At 39.2% G+C, this 21,076-nt stretch overlaps 1 protein-coding gene across 11 annotated transcripts in view; it reads left to right on the top strand.

The window, feature by feature from the left end:
- The window catches only part of EPHA5 (EPH receptor A5), a 270,566-nt gene that overhangs the window by 210,395 nt on the left and 39,095 nt on the right, over positions 1–21,076 (top strand). For all 11 annotated transcript variants that reach the window (XM_078377660.1, XM_078377661.1, XM_073003962.2 and 8 more), the window contains 6 exons: positions 5,809–5,876; positions 6,247–6,372; positions 10,699–10,884; positions 18,262–18,323; positions 19,067–19,276; positions 20,050–20,199. In XM_078377660.1, coding sequence (XP_078233786.1) covers positions 5,809–5,876; positions 6,247–6,372; positions 10,699–10,884; positions 18,262–18,323; positions 19,067–19,276; positions 20,050–20,199 — 802 coding nt within the window. The remainder of the gene's footprint in view (positions 1–5,808; positions 5,877–6,246; positions 6,373–10,698; positions 10,885–18,261; positions 18,324–19,066; positions 19,277–20,049; positions 20,200–21,076) is intronic.

Here is a 21,076-nt window from a genome sequence, read left to right as displayed (position 1 = left end):
AGGCAGCGAAAATGGCCACACTATGGAGGATCTTCGCTGGACGGTGAGTTTCAAGCTGCTAGGAACGCATTAATCAGGTTTTAATTGATTTTTATGGGCTTTTAAATTTCGCATTATGACGTTTTCGTTCTACAGCGATTTCGCTGGAACGAATTAACGTCGTAATGTGAGGCACCACTGTACTTAAACCAAATTTAGGATTGGTTTCAGTTAAATTCTTCCTACCCTCCAGTTCTGAGTTGAAGTAGAAATCCAGGGAAATTCTATAACTGAAGCAGACTGTGGACTACTCTGGTCGCCTCATGCACATCTATGACATAAGAGTTTGGAATCCCCCACTTTTGATTAACGAAAGCTAGGCCTATCAGATGCACCAGGAGTTTGTGGCTAATCTTCAGTTTCTCTAGTACTCAGCAAGGTGTCTTCAAAAAATAGCTACTGTTCTTGGCTTGCTTAAGCCTGCTATAGTTATGCTTAACCACAATTCAAGATTCCTAAAACATGACATGATGTGCCTAATCAAAGCAGAAGGGGAAGCTTTCGAACTCCTTCCCCCCTAGATTTTCCCAGTCTCTGAGTGTTTTCAATTTGCATGCATGAAAAGTATTTTAAACTCTTGGAATCCTTTCTGAACTCTAGCTAAGGAGGAAACAGCTGATGTAACTGCAGGAGTTTATATGACACAATGTGTGTCATTGCTCATGCTTCTGGACAGTAATTGTAAATAGTTACAGAGACTGCATACAGCCCAACTCAACTGCTCAAGGAATGAACCTGCCAGGAAGAGAATGTTTGCAGCCCTGCATCTGTACAAAGAACCAAATATCTTGATTTGGCTGACATTAAAATGCAAAATCTAAAGGCAGGAGAGGTTAGGAGGGCTCGACTGACAACTGGAATGTTGAATGGGAAGGCTGTCTAGTGATGCGTTAGAGAGGAGACTTCAAGCAGGCCAGGCAAAGGCACTCTGCACATACTGTATCTGGTACCCCCTCCCCCAGAGGGATTATGAAAGAAAAACAGTGATATCTGGACCTCCAATACAATTCTGGGAACAAAGCAGGCAATTGAACAATTTAAAAATTCTCATCTGGAAGCACCCCAGGGATCAAGGAAGCAAAGTAGGTGTCTTCCAAGAAGCAGCAGTTTCTGATCAAGAGAGCAGAGTGGGCAGCAGAATGAGAAAGAGGAATCCAAGAAATGAAGAAAACAGCAGGAGATGGATTTCTGAATTCAGCAAAGACTTTGAGGAAAGTTTGTAATAAGAAAAAAGGAGAGACAGAAATCTAAGGACAGGCAAGATAGTGTTCTGGTTTTGGTTGGAAAGGAGAAAGGCAAATCTTTAAATAATCCAAAGGGCAGGTAATATCTTTAATAGACCACTTTAAAAAGTAGGTTTCCGCCCATATTAGTCTGTGCACCATTATATTATGGAGGGGGTTGGGGCTGAAATGGAAGTACAGTATAATTTTCAAATTCCGCCCCTGGTGGCTGTTGGTGGGATTCTCTTTCCCAGCTCACTGAACAAAGGGATGCCAGGTATTCAGCATTTCCCCATTACCTGTTCTGAAGTTCAGGGTTACTTCCTGGCCAGGGATTGAGGATTACACACAGACTTCTCTTTTCTGGGTAGGATACCTTTTGAATGGTAGGTCTTCTGAATTCCGTTTCTGTCTACAGCATGAGATTTAAAAGTGGCAAGGACTGTGTGTTTGTAGTAATGAATGCTGAGTGGTACCCCACAAAATTTGGACATATGAGGATGGTGAAGATTAATAAAAGAAACAAATAATAATAATTCTTGCCATGCCAAGACGTCTCCCTCCAGCAAGAAGGTTCCTTGGTTTCCTGCAAAGACAGGACCCCATTTATTGCTCATTTGTTCATTTTTCACCTGTTCTTCCATGCAAGAAGATGCTAAATTTTGCACAGATCAATGCTTTTTCTGAAGAAAGAGCCATGTTGTGCAGGAATTGTAATAATTCTGTATAGACTGATATTTCTTCTGGGAGGTGGGGGATGGGCCAGAAAACATGCAAGGAATCTAATGAGATTTCTTTGAGGAAGAAGGGAATATCATTGAAGAAAACAGGCGTTTTCCCTCTTTTTATCATTGAGAGAGAAAGGGGGGGGGCATTGAGATTTACATCCATACTTGATATGTGTGTGAAACTTACCTATCAAAATTCTATGGGAAACTTTCCCATTCTGTGTCATGGATCTATTTTGCTAAAAGGCTCACCCCTGGTCTTGTAAAATTGACTGATACATGTGAGACAGCATGCAGAGTGCAGAAATCGGCATTCTATTTTTAAGAAACAATTAATCGTTCATTAAAATGAAAGTAACTCGTGTATATTGCCTGTTACTTGATATTTAAAGAGTAACAAAATTGGATGAAATGATGCTTTTTGGAAATGTTTTCTTAACAAATTAGTAGTGCCTGTGGCTTGAGTATCTTGTTGAGGTTTTTCCCCCCTGCTTGTGATGTATACAGTATGTGTTTATGATTGGTTTTAAAAAATTATTCTCAGCACAATTCACTTGCCTGTGTGACTCCCCCAGCTCAAAACATGCCCACACCAATGGACTTGCCAACGTTCATCTTCAAAACAAGATTCTGATCCACTTGTTTAAAAGTGGTGATCTTCTGTTAATGTAGAATTTTCTAGCTTCTGTTAGATACATCGGCAAAATCCAAAGAACCAAAGCAAAACAAAGTGGCACCTCAAAGGCTAACTATTATATTTTAATGTGAGCTTTCATGGACACGTCCACTTCATCAGACATATAGAAACAGAATGAAAAGTTGAATGAACTAGCAGTTTTATACTAAATATTGATTGGCTCTTGGATGTACGTTGCATTTACATGCAGTAAATATACATGTAGCCTATACAGAAGCATAAAATAAAATGTGCTTTCCACCCAGGTTATAGTCTGAACGTATAACGTGATGTAGTTGCAAAGAGTGTTAATTGGGTGACTGGAAATGTAGACATCACATCAGACAAATCAAACCACATCAATATTCTGGAGCCCTAGGGAAGCCACTATTCTCTTACTTAGTTCACCTGCAACATGGGGGTAACAATACTGACCTAATTTATGAGGCTGTAGGGATTTTCAGTTAGATTGGAGCATGCATTAGGGTTCAGTTTCCTTGGTCAGCTGCCAAAGGAGACAGCTGTAGGTTGACCCTGCTGGTGGTAAACTAACACACTAGGGAGAAAAACATACTAACTTTGTTATTTAGCTCTTTCTCTCTGGTTTTACACTTTCCTGAACTTAGTGGAGGTTTTATGTTTGTTTCTTTTTGTTTGTTTGTTTCATTACGGAAGCCCATTCCAATGATTTGTGCTGCTTTGACAGGGCTTTTTAATATTATTCTGCTTTTGTGAACTGTAAACATGTAAGCTCATAGTCATCTTCTTCAGCTCTTTATTGTTTCTCCTATATGAATCATCTTCTAAAGTAGTCTTGTAAAATCAGTTGCACTGGGATGTGTGCATGGCTCATGCTACCTCTTTACCAATAAGATTTGTCATTGTTCCATCAGTCCATTTGATCATATAAATTTGCTGGGGAAGTGCTTTACAGCCATGGTTTTATGATGCATATGATAAATATTTCACTAGGTGATTGTCAGTGTGAAGGCAGGTTGTCTGCCAGATAAAATGCCACAAGAATATTCAGAATAGAAATGTCGCTTTTCTGTTCTACATTTATTGAAAAACATTGACCTGTGACCCAGGCTTCATTTTTTCTCAGTGTGATGGAAATAAAATACATAATTTTTCAGCAGAGAAATATTTCCTGAGATATGGACATGATGAGACAAATACAAGTCACTGTCTTTATTCATATCAGCTGAAGAAGTCATTCATTATTGTTAGATCCAAGGTAGATAAACCAAGCCTTAATGCTTTATATTTCAACATTAATAACTACATAATGTTAATGGGCTACCATGTACAATACAGCAATGAATGTGCGGATGGTCTATTGTAGGAAAATAAATTCCTGAAATATAAAAGGAAAACAGGTTTATATTTCATTTCTTTTCATGATGAATATTATAAAGAGATGGATATATTAATCCTCCTTTGTAACTTAAAGGCCATTTAGTCATCTGCTATAAAGATGAAATGAAATCCTGTTAAGTCATAGTTTTAAAAACTGAAAAGTATTCAACTTTAATAGAAAAATGTGATAATCTACTAAGGATTATTGTTTACATGTATTAGGTGTATAACAACATGTACTGTTTATACATACGCATATGTTCTCACAGATCACAAATAAGTTACTTGCCACATTTTCCCTTCAACTTTAAACCTTCTAAGTTATTGAATTCAGAAATTAAGTGGTTAATAGCTATTTTAAGAGACACAATACAGTGGGGTCTTGACTTAAGAACGGCTTGAGTTAAGAACATTTTGACTTAAGAACCACTCTCATAGGAAAATATTGACTTGACTTACATACTTAGATTTATTATTATTTATTATTTATTTATTTAATTTATATCCCGCCTATCTAGTCGTGGTGAACTACTCTAGGCGGCCAGATTTGAGTTAAGAACTGAAAAAAAAACCACGTGGGAGGCAGGGAAAGTGCAAAATTTGAACTTTCAGTTAACTGTTGGCCAGTGAAAAGGGTGCCTGTCTGCTTCCTCACTCCTCCCAGCGTTTAGAGAGTGGATTGGGAGACAGTCTTCAGACTGCCTGGTACTGTACTGCCTGGACTGTCTTTTCCCTGCCTTCCCTGAACCTTTCTTGACCTAAGAAAAAAAGAAACAAAATATCCCCCCTCTAGTGGTCGAAGGCGGAATAGCAGCTTCCCATTAGTTTCTATGGACGGAAAAGAGCAGATACGGATCAAATGGTTTTCAATGCATTCCTATGGGAAATGCAGATTTGACTTGAGAACATTTTGACTTGAGAACCGCCTTCCAATACGGATTAAGTTCTCAAGTCAAGACCCCACTGTATCTCAAAGTTCTGTTTGTGATGTTAAATGAGAATTTTCTGTATGCTAGGCTCATTCATCTCCTTGTATTTTTGACACACAGTGTCATTTTCTGAATTTGCTTTAATCAAAACCTAGTATCCATTAGTGAAACCCAATTTATACACAAAGGCCAAAATGCAGTTGCTTTTTACTGCATGTGAAAGGGAACTGTGTAAGCTACAGTGGCTAACTGACAAACTGTTGATCATACGGCAATTGTGGGCCTCGTCACCTCTTCAATTAGCTGCAACAGTTGTCTTCTACACATAATTAAAAGCAATAGGAATGGGGAGGTAGATTTGAATTGTAACACTGCATGTGATACCCCTTTTGCGTGACAGGCAAATAGATGAAGCATGAAGGGGCTCCAATTGCTCATAATCCTAAATAAAATAATAGGATTAAATATAATACAAAAAGGGAGAAGATATTTAGAGCATCATGTGACTACTGTTACATTCTGCTTCTTCTTTAAATTTTGTTATGAGCCATCTTGAGTCCCAGTTCTGGAGTAAAGATGGGGTATTAAATGAACTAATGTTCTTCTTAGTATGGGACCCTCTGGACCCCCCAGTCACAGTATTTTACTAATTTGAATTTTACATAGGAAATAGATATAATACAATTACATGAGTCTGAGCTTTAGCCAGTTCTCCTCTTATAGCCAACAGAAAATGTTGATACAAAAAGGGAATATGTGCACTCCGTTACTTGCAAATGTGTGTATAGTGTGACAATATTGATAAGATCTTTTCTTCTTATACCTTGCCTAAAATAAATCTGGTTCTCTGACAGGCGATGTGGCTACAGCAAAGCTAAGCAAGACCCTGAAGAAGAAAAAATGCACTTTCACAATGGCCACAGTGAGTAACAGTCAGATAATATGCTAGTTAACCATTCTGGTAAAGTTTTTTTTAAGTATTTGTACTGTGCAATGTATAACATCATACTTAGGTCAGAATTATTGCTTGGCAGAACCACTGAGCTCAGCTCGTCTGACTTTAGATAGAAAGTGAAATGATTGCGTTCCCTTTAACCAGAACTCCAGAATGGTTCGTGGTCTTCTATAGTTCACTCCACTGTAGTAAGGATAAATAATTCCTAGTAGATAGTCATGTTCTATATAGTTTGCTTACTAGTTTAGAAAGTATGGATAAGGTCAGTTTGTGCCAGTTCCTATTGCATTCATCCTTTACAGCTTGTAATGTCTTAAAATTATAATCCCATGTACAGTTAAGTTGCCTGGAGTAAGGACATACATTGACCCGCATACTTATGAAGACCCCAATCAAGCTGTTCATGAGTTTGCCAAAGAAATAGAGGCTTCATGTATATCAATTGAAAGAGTTATTGGAGCTGGTAAGTAAATCCAGATAGATAGTGACTTTATGTTAGCATGGTGATAATGATAGGAGTAAGCTAACTAACATGCAGTGCAAAGTGGTGTCTAATGACTAGACTGGAAAAAATGAACATAAGAAATGCCCTGCTGGATCAGGCCGAGGGCCCATCTAATCCAGCTTCCTGTATCTCACAGTGGCCCCACCAGATGCCTCTGGGAGCACATGAGACAACTAGATACCTGTCTCCTGATACCCCTCCCCTGCATCTGGCATTTTGAGGTACCTGCCTTTTAAACTGGAGATTATACATCCCCATCATGGCTTGTAACCTGCGATGGACTTTTCCTTCAGGAATCTGTCCAAACCCCTTTTCACGGCATCTAGGCCAGATACCACCACCACATCCTGTGGCAAGGGGTTTCACAGACTAAAAGCACACTGGGTAAAGAAATATTTTCTTTTATCTGTTCTCACTCTCCCAACACTCAGTTTAAGTGGATGTCCCCTGGTCCTAGTATTGTGTGAGAGGAAAAAGAGCTTCCTTCTATCCACTTTATCCATCCCCTGCATAATTTTATATGTCTCAATCATGTCCCCCCTCAGGCACCTTTTCCCAGATTAAAGAAACCCAGACACTGTATTCCTTTCTCATAAGGGAGATGCCCCAGCCCAGTCTCATTTTAGCTGCTCTCTTCTGCACCTTTTTGAGTTCTACTATTTCTTTTTTGAGGTATAGCGACCAGTACTGTACGCAATACTCCAGGTGTGGCCTTACCATCGTTTTGTACGATTGCATTATAATACTGACTGTTTTATTTTCAATCCCCTTTTTAATGATAGTTAGCATGGGACATGGTGGCACTGCGGGTTAAACCGCAGAAACCTCTGTGCTGCAAGATTAGAAGACCAGCAGTTGTAAGATTGAATCCCCGCACCAGAGTGAGCTCCCGTCACTTGTCCCAGCTCCTGCCAACCTAGCAGTTCAAAAGCATGTAAAAATGTGGGCAGATAAATAGGTACCACCATGGTGGGAAGGTAACGGTGTTCCGTGTCTAGTCGTGCTGGCCACATGACCATGGAAACTGTCTATGGACAAACGCTGGCTCTACGGCTTGGAAACTGGGATGAGCACCGTCCCCTAGAGTTGGACATGACTGGACTAAATGTCAAGGGGAACCTTTACCTTTACCTAGCATGGAATTGGCCTTCTTTACTGCTGCCACATACTGACACTTTGATCAAGCTGTCCACCAGCACACCAAGATCTCTTTCCTGACCCGTCATGGACAGCTCAGAACCCATTAGCTCTGAGTTCTTTTGGCCCCAATGTGCATTACTTTACATTTTCTTATACTGAAACACATTTGCCATCTTGCCGCCCATTCTCCCAGTTGGGAGAGATCCTTCTGGAGCTCTTCACAATCCCTTCTGGTCTTCACCACCCTGAAAAGTTTTGTTTCAAGAGTGAACTCTTTTGTTCTTGATCAAATTGAGTGCTTATAAAAGCAAAACTAAGTTTGCAATAGACAACTTGAAAGTACAGTTTGACTTATAAATAGTCTAGAAGAAACGGATTTTGGAAGCATTAATTATACATTTCCTGCCCATGCTGGCTGGGAGATTCTAGAAACTGCTGATCAAAAAGTATGTTTTCAGAGAAGAAAGTCTAAATCAACATACTTTAACGAATCCTTTATTAAATTCCGCACTGGTTGATCACTTGTTTGTGGATAAGCTGCTGTTAGCGGAGCCATCAGCCGTAGTTTTGACACCTGGATACTGTCTCTCACTTGCTTCAACTTGAGAGACAGGAACAAATTCCCACCAAAGGGAAAAAAAGATGAAAATATGGTGCCCCACAAAAGAAAAATAAAGTGTCAAAGTATGCCAATGAGACACCATGGTGTTGTGTTTGGTTCTACCAGACAGTGACAAGGGCTGGCACAGCTATGGCACATACCCTTTTCAGTCTGTGTTCAAGAAGGAAAAGACTGTGGCATTAACCCAGTTGGGGCCATCCTTGGCCTCCATCAAGAAAGAAGAGAAAGTGGAGGACTAGCCATCACCCTGTGTCCAAAATACCTAAGACTATCTTGAAAGCCAGTCCTCCCTAGGAGGAGCGATCAACAAAGTCATCTGCACAGTATTCCTATTCATAATACTCAAAATGTGGCATCACTCCATGAAATTGATGGGTGAAAATGCAAGCACCCTCAGGGGAGCGGAAAGGAAGAGGTCCTTAACTCTGGAATCCAAAAGGGGCTTCCTGTTCCCTCTGATGACTTAGAATTCTTCTCCTGCTATACTTTACAGCTTTGTTCTCTTCAAACCTTTCTGCCACTGTACTATCCATGTCCTAAATCCCAAATTCAGAAGGAATCCCTGGACCTTTTCATTCCTACTGTCCCATGCTTTTTCCTGCCACACTTCCCAGCTGCTGGCTTCTCCTCTCCAACTCCACCTGGCACATCTAACCCCCTACGCTGGACCAAGACTCAAATGTCCCAGGCAACTTTCTTTCTCCCTCCCCCTGCTTCTCCCTTCTTCCTTCTAATCAGCTTGACTTGGTTTTCCCAGTAGAGAAGGAAAATGCAGCCTCTTCTATGGCACACAAAATGCCATAGGGATTCTCCTATGAAAGAGATCACCTGCACAAGCTGCTTCAGTAAAGAATTCCCCTGAAAATGTAAGGGACTGGGAGCTGTTCCTATTTATTTTCCTTGCATTCCACAATAGGATTACTTCTAGATTCTATCACTCTCTAGATTTTGCCACCTTGGGACAAAACCTCAGTTGTCCTGCCCTAGTTGTGACCCTGCCTGTTAAGTGTTCAGAAATACAGTGGTGCCTCGCACAACGATTGCTTCATACAACGATGAATTCACACAGCGATGGGTTTTTTTGAGGAATTTCCCCCATCGTTTAACGATGTTCTCTATGGGGGAATTTCACTTAACGATGTCCCTTTTTGCTCATTTAAAAGTGTCTTAAAATGTTTGAAACCTGTTTTAAATGCTTGGATTCCATAGTGCACCTTGTGAAACATGTGCAAACTTAATTTGGTTTTGTTCTGAGTCTTCATTAATTTTTGATGATTTTTTTATTTTCCCCATTTAAATCAATTGAATGGACAGTTCAATTCATTTAAATAGGGAAAACAAAAAATCACCCAAAATTAAGGACGACTCAAAACAACACCAAATTAAGTTTGCATAGGGTTCAGGAGGTGGGCTAACAATTGCAAGCATTTAAAACCTGTTCCAAACATTGTAAGACACTTAAAAATGAGTGAAAAGGGACATCGGAAAAGACTTCAAAAGCACTGAAGCCGGCTTCAGTGCTTTTGAAGCTCTTCCGTTTTCGCTCATTTTTAAGGGTCTTACAATGTTTGGAACAGGTTTTAAATGCTTGAAATCGTTAGCCCACCTCCTGAACCCTATGCAAACTTAATTTGGTGTTGTTCTGAGTCGTCCTTAATTTTTGGTGATTTTTTTAATTTTCTCTCAATGGAATGCATTGGACGGAAAGTTCAATACATTCCAATGAGAGAAAATTAAAAAAATCACTAAAAATTAAGGACGACTCTGAACAGCATCAAATTAAGTTTGCATAGGTTTCAGGAGGTGGACTAACCATTGCAATCATTTAAAACAGTGTCCAAACATTGTAAGACACTTTTACAGGAGCGAAAAAGGACTTCGCAAAGGCATTGAAATGTATTGAGTCGGCTTCAATACATTCCAATATAGGAAACATTGTTTCACTCAACGATGTTTCCTATGGGGATTTTCACTGAACGATGGCAATCTGTTCCAGTTGGAACGGATTAACCAGTTTTCAATTCATTCCTATGGGAAATGGTGTTTCACAGAACGATGTTTCACACAACGTTGATTTTTTTGGAACCAATTAACATCGTTGTGTGAGGCACCAGTGTACTTAGCAACACCTTCTAAATATTTATAAAATTTACTGTAGAATCTCCATTTGTTAATGCTGGAGAGATTCTGAAGTACAGATATCAATCTAACTGACTTCAGAATTTGAATTGAACATCCCCTCCCCCAATGTAGTCTCATCCCAGAATTTCCTTAAAATACAGTCTTGAGTATCAGTTCACATAATTGGGATATGTATGTAGCTGTATTATTGCTTACTGTATTATTTCCATTTTATGACTGTTACATAGAGGACATTCAAGCAGGTGACTATATTGGGTCCTCAGTTCTTCAAAGCCTACAACTTCAGCAATTCTTTTATTTTAAGTTACGTTGATATATATATATATCAGGGAATCAGGGAATAATATCAGATTCCAACTCATGTTTCATTTTGTTTTTAGGTGAATTTGGAGAAGTATGTAGCGGGCGTTTGAAAATACCTGGGAAACGTGAATTGCCAGTTGCCATTAAAACCCTGAAAGTGGGCTACACTGAGAAACAAAGGCGAGATTTCTTGGGAGAAGCCAGCATAATGGGACAGTTTGATCATCCCAACATAATTCACCTGGAAGGAGTTGTTACAAAAAGTATGTACCTAGTGCTGATTATTGCTTTGATTACAGAAATCTTGGTTTATAAAATACCTTGTAAACAGGCATTTTAATGCTGTGTATTTACACTGGTGTGCCTATCTATTGAACTTATTGGGGACCTGCTGTTGCCATAGTAATTGGGCCATCCACAGTGTTTTCTCGAGCACTTTTGTAATTTTATTAATGCAACATCAAAATGGTGAAAAAGACTAACCAGGATATCCAGCATTCTATCTCTCTTTTTTTTCCAAGGCTAGAAGTAATCTATACACCTCCCCCCCATCTTTCCTTTTTTACCTCTCATGAAGCAGAGCTTGCAGCCTAGAGATCTCCCCACACAAAGAATTGTATGTATTGGATCTGTTTGCATTGGAAAAAAAAACTGGCCTTTCTGTCACTAACCTATATTTTGGAAACAAGGGCTAAAATGGCAAGCTGAAATAAGCAGCGTGGCATACACATAACAGGAGGTAGAGCAGAAGGAACAGTGAATTGCGCACAAATGTTAGTCCTCAGAAAACCCAACTTTTCTGGAGAGTTTTACTGGTTGAAGGCTAAAACATTACTCATTGGAGCTAACCAGGCTATAAAAGGCTGACTGAGAGATCCTCAGAGCAGAAAATTATGAGTAGAATACAGTACATGCAGTCTGCCAATACCCTTCCCTCTTGGAATGTTTATTTCTGATGAAGACCTTCCCGCAGCCTAGTGTTTGAGCAAGTTGTTTTGTAGAGAGCAGCATCAGGCCTTTCCTCTCACCTTCAGACAGCAAAGAGTGGGCTGAAGGGGCACAAGATGGGGGGAACAGCAGCAGTGTGATGCAATGCTTCTCCTCCCACCTTAGGCAGTCAATGAATAAAGCATCATTGGAGTTACATACAGTATTATAAGACGAACAGGATAACAATGGGCAGCTTGTATTTGAGTCCCCTCACCTTAAGAAACTGTGTATCTACACTTGAATTCCCAAGTTGTTATGCTAAATATTTCCCTATCCGTGGCCTTAAAGGCCCGTAAGGAAAAGACACGAAATCGGGCCTTCTCGGCAGTGGCTCCTCGCCTCTGGAACAAACTTCCTCCGGAGATTTGTGCGGCGCCTAGGCTGGGTATTTTTAAAAGCCAAGTAAAAACATGGATGTTTATTCAGGCCTTCCCTCCAGTCAATACTTGATTCTCTCTTTTCATTTCTCTTTAATTTATTTTTACACAATTTTCTTGGTTTCCACATTTTTATTTGTAGATTTATGTAACTATGTGTTTTTATTAATTGTTTGTATTATATTGGAAGCCACTCAGAGTGGTCGCATAGACCAGATGGGCGGGATACAAATCAAATCAAATCTAAATAAATAAATAAATAAATAAATAAAGAAAGAAAGAAAGAAAGAAAGAAAGAAAGAAATTGGAGTTCTGATGGCAACGCAAAGGATATAACCATGTCAGAACCCAAGTTAAATTCTACTGATGGCTATCAGGGACTGGGGAACTCAACACAAAGCTGCTGTTTCTTAGGATCCCTGCCATGCTTCTTAGAACACATAGTTCCATCCTTATGCATTTCATGTTATTCCTATTTTATGAAGTGAGTTCATCTTGTCAGTTTCACTGCTAGACCTTCCTAATGATATCAAGGTCACTGGTTCAGAAAACTTGCCACTTGCTTTTAATTTTTCTTGCTGAAACTCACACTTATTTGTGTCTTTAGTCTCATGTTCTCTAATATGATGCTAATCTATTCAGCAATTACTCTCAACCTGCAGCATGCAGATAATGAAGCATAAGGTCAAAGAAATGCGACTTCCTAATGATTGAAACAGAGGAAAGGGGCCATAAGTATTACTCGTGGGGGCTGGTGTCATTATGAGGTGGCATCCTCTTTCTAAAGCTGCTTTTAAGTGCTTGAGATAAGGGAACAACACTGTACATCTCACTTGTGATCTGCTATTAAAACTGTGTGTGTCATAAATGCTGGTGCAGTCTTCAGAGATTTTATGATAAATGAGCAGAAGACCAAGCTCTTCCCTTAAATTGCTCATTTGTGATGCCTGAACACATCAGATAAAGCCAGGAAGCTGGGTTATCTTTGGAAGGCTAATAGTTTCCCGTGCATGTGTCTGTCACACCACCCTTCCAAGATGAGGAAAATGGCTGCATGACCCCAAAATACTGCTGTCTGCTTGAAAAGGTATAGCAGTTCAGGAATTACTGCTTGCTAGGCAAGAAGAATCACTTTCACCCTACCTCTCACAGACCCCAGTTGGTAAATGTCCTGACAAAACCCAAGACATGACAAAATGGGTACAAATGTGGGACATGGACAGGGGAATCCTGGGTTGAAATCTCCACAATTGACATGAGAAATGCCCATGACAGCAACAATTTCTACAGGAGATGGGTCAGTGGATATATGCATATTCATACATGCACGTACTTTCTTCTTTAAATCAAAATTCATGGTCAAATTCATGTTGGTAGCTTCAGTGACACTGTCCAACCATCTCCTCTCTGTCGTCCCCTTCTCCTCTTGCCCTCACACTTTCCCAACATCAGGGTCTTTTCAAGGAGTCTTCTCTTCTCATGAGATGGCCAAAGTATTGGAGCCTCAGCTTCAGGATCTGTCCTTCCAGTGAATACTCAGGGTTGATTTCCTTCAGAATTGATAGGTTTGTTCTCCTTGCAATTTGGTCTCCAGTTCCTCTGCCCCTTCGAAATCCAACTTGAACTTCTGGGAGTTCTAGGTCCACATACTGCCAAAGCTTACCTTGGAGGATTTTGAGCATAACCTTGCTAGTGTGTGAAATGAGTGCAATTGCATGGTAGTTGGAGCATTCTTTGGCACTGCCCTTCTTTGGTATTGCGATGTAGACTGATCTTTTCCAATCCTGCGGCCACTGCTGAGTTTTCCAAACTTGCTAGCATATTGAGTATAGCACCTTAACAGCATCATCTTTTAAGATTTTAAATAGTTCAAGTGGAATGACATCACCTCCACTGGCCTTGTTGTTAGCCATGCTTTCTAAGGCCCACTTGACTTCACTCTCCAGGATGTCTGGCTCAAGGTCAGCAACCATAATATCTGCGTTATCCGGAATATCCAAATCTTTCTGGTATAATTCTTCCATGTATTCTTGCCACCTCTTCTTAATGTCTTCTGCTTCTGTGAAGTCCCTGCCATTTTGTCTTTTATCATGTCTATCTTTGCACAAAATGTTCCTTTAATATCTCACATTTTCTTGAACAGATCTCTAGTTTTTCCCTTTCTATTATTTTCCTCTATTTCTTTGCACTGTTCATTTAAGAAGGCCCTCTTGTCTCTCCTTGCTATTCTCTGGAAGTCTGCATTCAGTTTTCTGTAACTTTCCCTATCTCCCTTGCATTTTGTTTCCCTTCTCTGCTATTTGTAAGACCTCGTTGGACAGCCACTTTTCTCTCATGATTTTCCTTTCCTTTGGGATAGTTTTTGTTGCTGCCTCCTGTACAATTTTTTGTTGCTGCCTGCCCATACATATTCCAGGTTCTCTGATCTATAACATGATGAAGACTCAAAAACTTGCCTATTTTGCAAAACTGGTATTTTTTATCTGTGTTACTTTAATTTGTTCACAGATTTATCCTCTCCTCTCCCCCCCCCCCATATCCTGAATGATCCAATGGGCATTAAATATTGAACTATTTGTTACCAATAGAAATATTCAGCATTTCAGGAGAGAACTATCATACACCCAACTGAATGACGTAGAAGGATATAGCTAAAATCTCACAGTTGCTCTGTGTTGGTTGAGACAAGGTGTCTCAGCAGGTGGACAGAACATTTCAAGGATTCTCCAGCCTCTGCTAGTGTTCTTCCCTTCAGCCTGAGACCACAACCAGCACTTTTTTGTGTGTGTTTTTCTAGGAAAAAAAATTTGGGAGCATTTATGTCTCTACTGCGCACACACATGCAAATAAGTGTACACACAAAGAGATGCACACACGGGGAACAACTACTGTCTTTAGATGGCAAACACCAGCAGGCAGACTGCCCCTTCCATGTTTTTCAGTCTGTCAAACTTTTATTTCCTTCTGTTCTGTTCTATGAAAACCCTGTACAGTACTCATCCTGTCTCAGTACTAGAATGCAGAACTTTTTTTGACAAAAGGAAAAGTAGTATAATAAAACCATCTCCTCCACATCAAGACAATTCTTTCTTCAAATGCATAGCTCATTGTATTTGACTTAATTCTACTTTCCCCCCTTTTAATTGGATCTTGCAGAACTACTGTATGGCTAAAATGCAGTTGTAGCTAAGCTTCAAGTGATTCATTAGAAATGGCGAAAATTAGTGTGGTAGGGAGGTGCCAGAAGAGCACAAGAAACAAAAGCATTGGCCATCTTTTCTTTTACATGACTGTAGCTGCTAGCATTTAGTGCTCTGACTCAGATGTTTAGCATTTCCCTTGCAGTTGAGTATGGAAAAGTGTAGGCTCACTTGTGGGTTCATCATACAACTGAAGGAGGCACCATGGAGCCATATGTGTCCTCAGTTTACACAGTCAGGGTGACAGCTCCTAAAGGGCTTCTACAACCATGGAAATTTGTAAAATCATCTTTAGAAGTCCAAACATGGATGTGTAGGATCCTACAGTCTCAGCCTGTTTACAAGCTCACTGCATACACCCAAAGAAGATTGTATGAGAACTGCCAAGTGTCAGAGTAAGGTCAGTATGTTATAGTATCTTTGAAATGAACTTTCACCCCATTATTCTTGCCTGATAGCGTTTACAGCACCTATCTGATCATTCTTCAAGAGCAATGTGGTGTCCGAAATGAAATAGCTTCTGTAATGATTTTGATGAATGGATAATATATGAAAGCAATTGTGTTGAAGTGGAATGTTCTGAGCAGTCACTTGTAGAAGAACCTACAAAATGAGAATGGATTAGTATCTAGTTCCCAAATTGTTCTGATGTGATGCTTTACATAGCTGTGAGAACAGTGGGCTGTGTTTTGTTTATATTTAAACATGCTGCCCTGTTATGTTCAATGAATCTTCCCTCAGTTCTTTTATTTTGAGATAGGAAATTATAGTTACCTCTGCATTTTCCCACTCACCATAATTATGTCAAACTGTGTACTTTCCAAAGTGCTGTTTCTGCAAGGGTTTTATCTCTGCATATGCCAATGATCATTTTAACATCTAATTTTTGTTGGAAGCTTGCTAAATTACTGGTTTTCAATAGTGTCAATGAAGGTAGACTCTACATTTTAAGACTTCAAATAAATTCTAAGAGAGAAGCTGTAGAGATACTGTGATTCCATAGGTACAACTCGGGCTGGTGATTAAAAAGGAAAGTTATATTCCACATCCATAAAAATGATTTAAATGATCATTCAAATTTTGTTTGAATGACAGAAGCAAGTAAGTGGTAGTAATTTATATTCATGATTTCTTTATACTTTATCAAACATACTAATTCTTCAAAACACAACAATTCTTTAGAGGTGCACAAGACTGCATCTCTGATGCTGCATGACCAGTCAAAACAATGTAAGTCATTTCCTATAGGAGACTGCAATCCAAACAAAAATTATAACTTTTGACGGCTCTTGAATCAGGACCATATTCAGTAAATTAATTGTAAACAGTACAATCTTTGTGCCAAATTTGGAAAAAGTTGGACAAGTACTTTTAACAATGTAACTTCGGGTTTTTAAAACAATTCATTACCAGCCCCTCCCCCTAGCACAAACAGGTTTTTGGGACAGCTTATAGCATGTTATGGTAGTAATGTTTTGAATGCTTCTGCAGAAGAGGTGATTCCTGATAAAAAGTGTTTAAAAATTCAAACCTGACCTGTTCTGTTGTTTAGAAGATAATAAAATGCCCATAAAGTCTGGTGTATATGCTCACTTAAGTGTTCCATAGCCATTTCCCCAAAATCTTGTTAGTACTTCAGGGAACTTATCATTCTCATTATATGAATGGGGCTTATTCTTCCTGGGCAAGATGGGAGACTGGGATTTCATCCTTCCCGCAGGCACAAGTGTCCCTGATCAAATAAACACCGAAAGAGTCACCACAGAATGCGAGGGAGAGGAAAACAGCAAAATGAGAGTGGTGGGAAGAGAGCAGGGGGGAGAGGTTTAAGAACGATGCCACAGAGAGAGAATGAGAGTAAGAGTGTGCGAGTGGGACATGGCTATTTGGAAGTGTTTTGATGACACATAACTCAACAAATGTGATTGAGACTTATTTTCTGAACACTGATGCCCAGAAATGCCATGCACTGGGCTGCATGTGGTAGAAAAACTTACTTAGGGGAATAAGAATCCAGCATCTCTCAGCTCTAAAGGCAGGCACTTGAGTACAACATACTCTGTCTGAACATTACATTTCTTCTAAGCACTTGGATTGCTTCATATCCCAAGCAATAAACAGCTAGAGAACATATTGAAAAACAGCCATGACAATTGCTCTGTGTTTGACATAAGAATTTTGGCATAAGTAGTTAACTTTTGAAAAAAAAGGGGGGGAGTCAGGTTCTGGGGTTTGTTTGCCTGGTTTCTGTTTGCAAATGATAGTGAACACAAGATAGGATCCTGTAGATCATCCTGACTGCTGATATTGGTGTCATCAACATTCAGGCTGGCATATGTCATATAAAGTTTGGCATCTCTTTTCCTGCTGCCAACACAGGCACAATATTGCAAGACAAAGTTGGACTGTTTCCTGGAATTTTGAATCATTGATATGGAAACAATATTCTATATTCATAAATCAGAGGGTTTTTTTTAAAGGAGTGAATATTAATTTTTTTAAGAAGCACGAACAGCAAAAAAAAAGGTGAAATTTGAGGAGAAAATATAGTATGTACTAAATTTCTTATTGTTTGAATACAGAATGTTTAAGCTGTCAATTATTTAGTAGTTAAATGAAGAGTTTAAGACCATTTAGATTTTCAGCATGAACATCTACAGTATTTTTCCATGTCATGGAGAAAAGCAAGCTTTCTAGTAACTACCAAACTACTTTTGCTTCTGGAAAGTTTAGAATACATGAATATCATGTGAGTGATATTGCTTATTTCCTTTATATAGAAAAGAGAAGTTATTCAGTTATGCTCCTAAGTAGATAATTATGTGATACTTATGTAAGCTTACCTTTGTAGATGTAACAAACCACAGCTGTCTGTATCTGTGTGTGTGATATGAGTTTTGAAACATGTATTTGTTTGCACATTATACTCTAGATGTACTCTTACTATCTTAGCTATGTCCCTTAGTGATATAATCCATGAAATAGCCCTCAAGAGTTCTATATAAAAGCACATGATTAACAATTTGCTGTTCCAGGAATTACAGCTGATAGACTTGTGATCTTCTTTAACCAGGTAAACCTGTCATGATTGTGACAGAATACATGGAAAATGGATCTTTGGATACATTTTTAAAGGTAAGACTTGAAATGCATCTAAATGTCAAATCATTCCCTACTACTGATACCACTAAAGAGATGATTGCCTTGGCAAAAACAGAATTAGTAAAAAGGATGGATATGTGCTGGCAATAATGGTTTCCTATTGGAAACCATTCTTGCCAGTGTAGAGTCTATCAAATGTATGATAATTTTTGTGTAAGGCTCTCTTTATTGTTGCCACTGAAATTTCGAAATTCAGGTTATATATATATATGACTTTTACAGTCAGCAAAGCCTCTGTAGTGTCTTGACTTGCTTGAGCAGAATGCAGTTATGAAGCCAGAGTGCCCCTACTGGCAATATCTCTTCACCCTGAGTTTGAACAGTTTTAGCAACCCTCCCAAGTACGTGTACATCACCAAACTATTCTTTAGTGTGTAGTGCAGGGCTTTTGCTTCTCTTTTCTTTTTTTACCTTGTAAAAATCCTCAATTTTGCTGTGTGCCCTGATGATTCACAGCCCTCTGATCAATGAGGACCTTTCCCCTCACTTCTGCTTCTGTCATTTTGGTGTCTGGCACATTTCACAAGCAGGAAACCTACTCTGTACATAGACAGAGTGATTAGCATCTAAGTCACCCGGACTTGAACTTTTGGAATCATGCAAAGGTGAAACTATGATGTCTCCACAACCCATTCTTAAACATCAATTATCTTTACCAGCCTCAAGATTTTAGCCACTTGTTTAACATTCCAATTGTTGTTGTCACTTTTGTGCAGAAGAATGATGGGCAGTTCACTGTGATTCAACTTGTTGGTATGCTTCGAGGGATAGCATCTGGGATGAAATACCTGTCCGACATGGGCTATGTACATAGAGACTTGGCTGCCAGGAATATCCTTATCAACAGTAACTTAGTGTGCAAAGTGTCTGACTTCGGACTTTCCAGAATTCTTGAAGATGATCCTGAAGCTGCCTACACTACAAGGGTAAGTTTGTGGTGAATAACAGCAATGAATGGGTTGCCAAAATAGTCAAGGGATTATGTAATGAATTGGATGATACCAGAGTGCTATGAGTGACGGCCTGACATCACTGAATAATAGTAAATGGCAGTCCAATCAAAGTAATTTTGGCTTTATTTTGACATAAGCAAGGACAATGAATGCCTTGACTTTTTCTGTTTTTATAATATGCTGAAAGTGTAAGAGTTCACAGTGGAAAGAAATGTGTTAGCATCAGTAGCCATATCAGTGTTTCTTTTTAAACAATGTGCATGTAGATAGATCATTATGGGCTTGACCTTCTTCCATCATCCCATTTCCTTGCAAATTTGGATTCAGAGCTCATGTGTCATTAACCTCAGATTTCTGTTGATGTGCCCAGTATGCAGCAGGCTTGACCTGAAAGTGTTGAGGTGGCATTTCCATACTACATAGTCAGCTGCCCCTGAGATCATGCTGTGCTGATTGCTTGTTTGTTTGGATTTTCCTCCACCAGCCGCCATGCCCTAATTGAGATATGAATTCTATGTGTGTGTCCTGGTGTTCAAATGAAATTTAAACAAGCTTTCAGGATAAGCAATTAATAGTCAGGCCACAGTCACTCATAAGGTGAGAAAACGTGGAAAGAGGCCCTCATGCTCTCAAATCTAATTTATATTAGGAATACTACATCTCTTTTCTGTACTATTCAGAACACAAAATAATGTCTTTCATCACTCTGACAAAGCATGTCATTTAATTTTTATTTTATTTTCTAGGGAGGAAAAATCCCAATCAGATGGACTGCTCCAGAAGCGATAGCCTTCCGCAAGTTCACCTCTGCTAGTGATGTCTGGAGCTATGGGATTGTGATGTGGGAAGTAGTGTCATATGGGGAAAGGCCATACTGGGAAATGACCAATCAAGATGTAAGTACTTCATTTACCTTTTTCATAAGACGACTACTTAGCTGTCAACGCAGGATGCTGCATATATTTATTATTTTCTATTATTGATCTTAAGGATGTTATGCGAACCTGCAGATTTTTGTACACTCAGTGATAAAGGATATCTCAATGTATCCAGACACCCCACTGCAAATGTTGTTTAACACTCTGAGATTTTTCATTACTACATGGAACCAAACAGGCCAATACTTTTTTTGTCAACAGCAACATGAGCGAGTCATGTATTTTTCACAGAAATCCTTTCATTTCGCATAAAATAGAAAAAAATTGCACATGATTTTATAGTGCCAAAATGTCTTTTTCCCCTATATATGGGGGGGGGGAACCCCACACACCCAAACATACAGAGATACACACAGTAAAATGTTTTAAAACTCTCCCAGTCTTGTCTAGTGGAGAGAAAATGTTACATTATTTTCATTCTCATGTTCAAGAATGAAATAAGCAAAAATGTTCATCTTTCTGTAAGACCTCTTCTTTGTGTCCCAAACAAGCAGTAGGTTTGAAAATATTATTGCCAATCTCTTATTGTGGGGGAAAGGCAGACAAAAATAGAAAATGAATAGTCAAGAAATTAAGATGTACCTATATGTACAATTATTCTTCTATATATGTTGTTTGTGTTTCTCAAAGTTGACTGTGAATGTGCTCGTCGTCTAACAGGACTGTTAGACTATGACCACACAAGCCACCCTGTTTTCACATTCAACATTCAGAAGCACTATCAAATACTGATTGGTTCTGTGAAATACAGAAGCCAAGCAGACAGGCCTTAACAGTTCAGGACTTGGGACAACCCACTGTCTGAGCCAGGACTAGCCCCTTGGCAATATCATTG

The sequence above is a fragment of the Pogona vitticeps genome, chromosome 6, assembly GCF_051106095.1.
Source record: "Pogona vitticeps strain Pit_001003342236 chromosome 6, PviZW2.1, whole genome shotgun sequence".
Lineage (NCBI taxonomy): Eukaryota > Metazoa > Chordata > Lepidosauria > Squamata > Agamidae > Pogona > Pogona vitticeps.
This window is presented reverse-complemented; position numbering and strand designations above follow the sequence as displayed.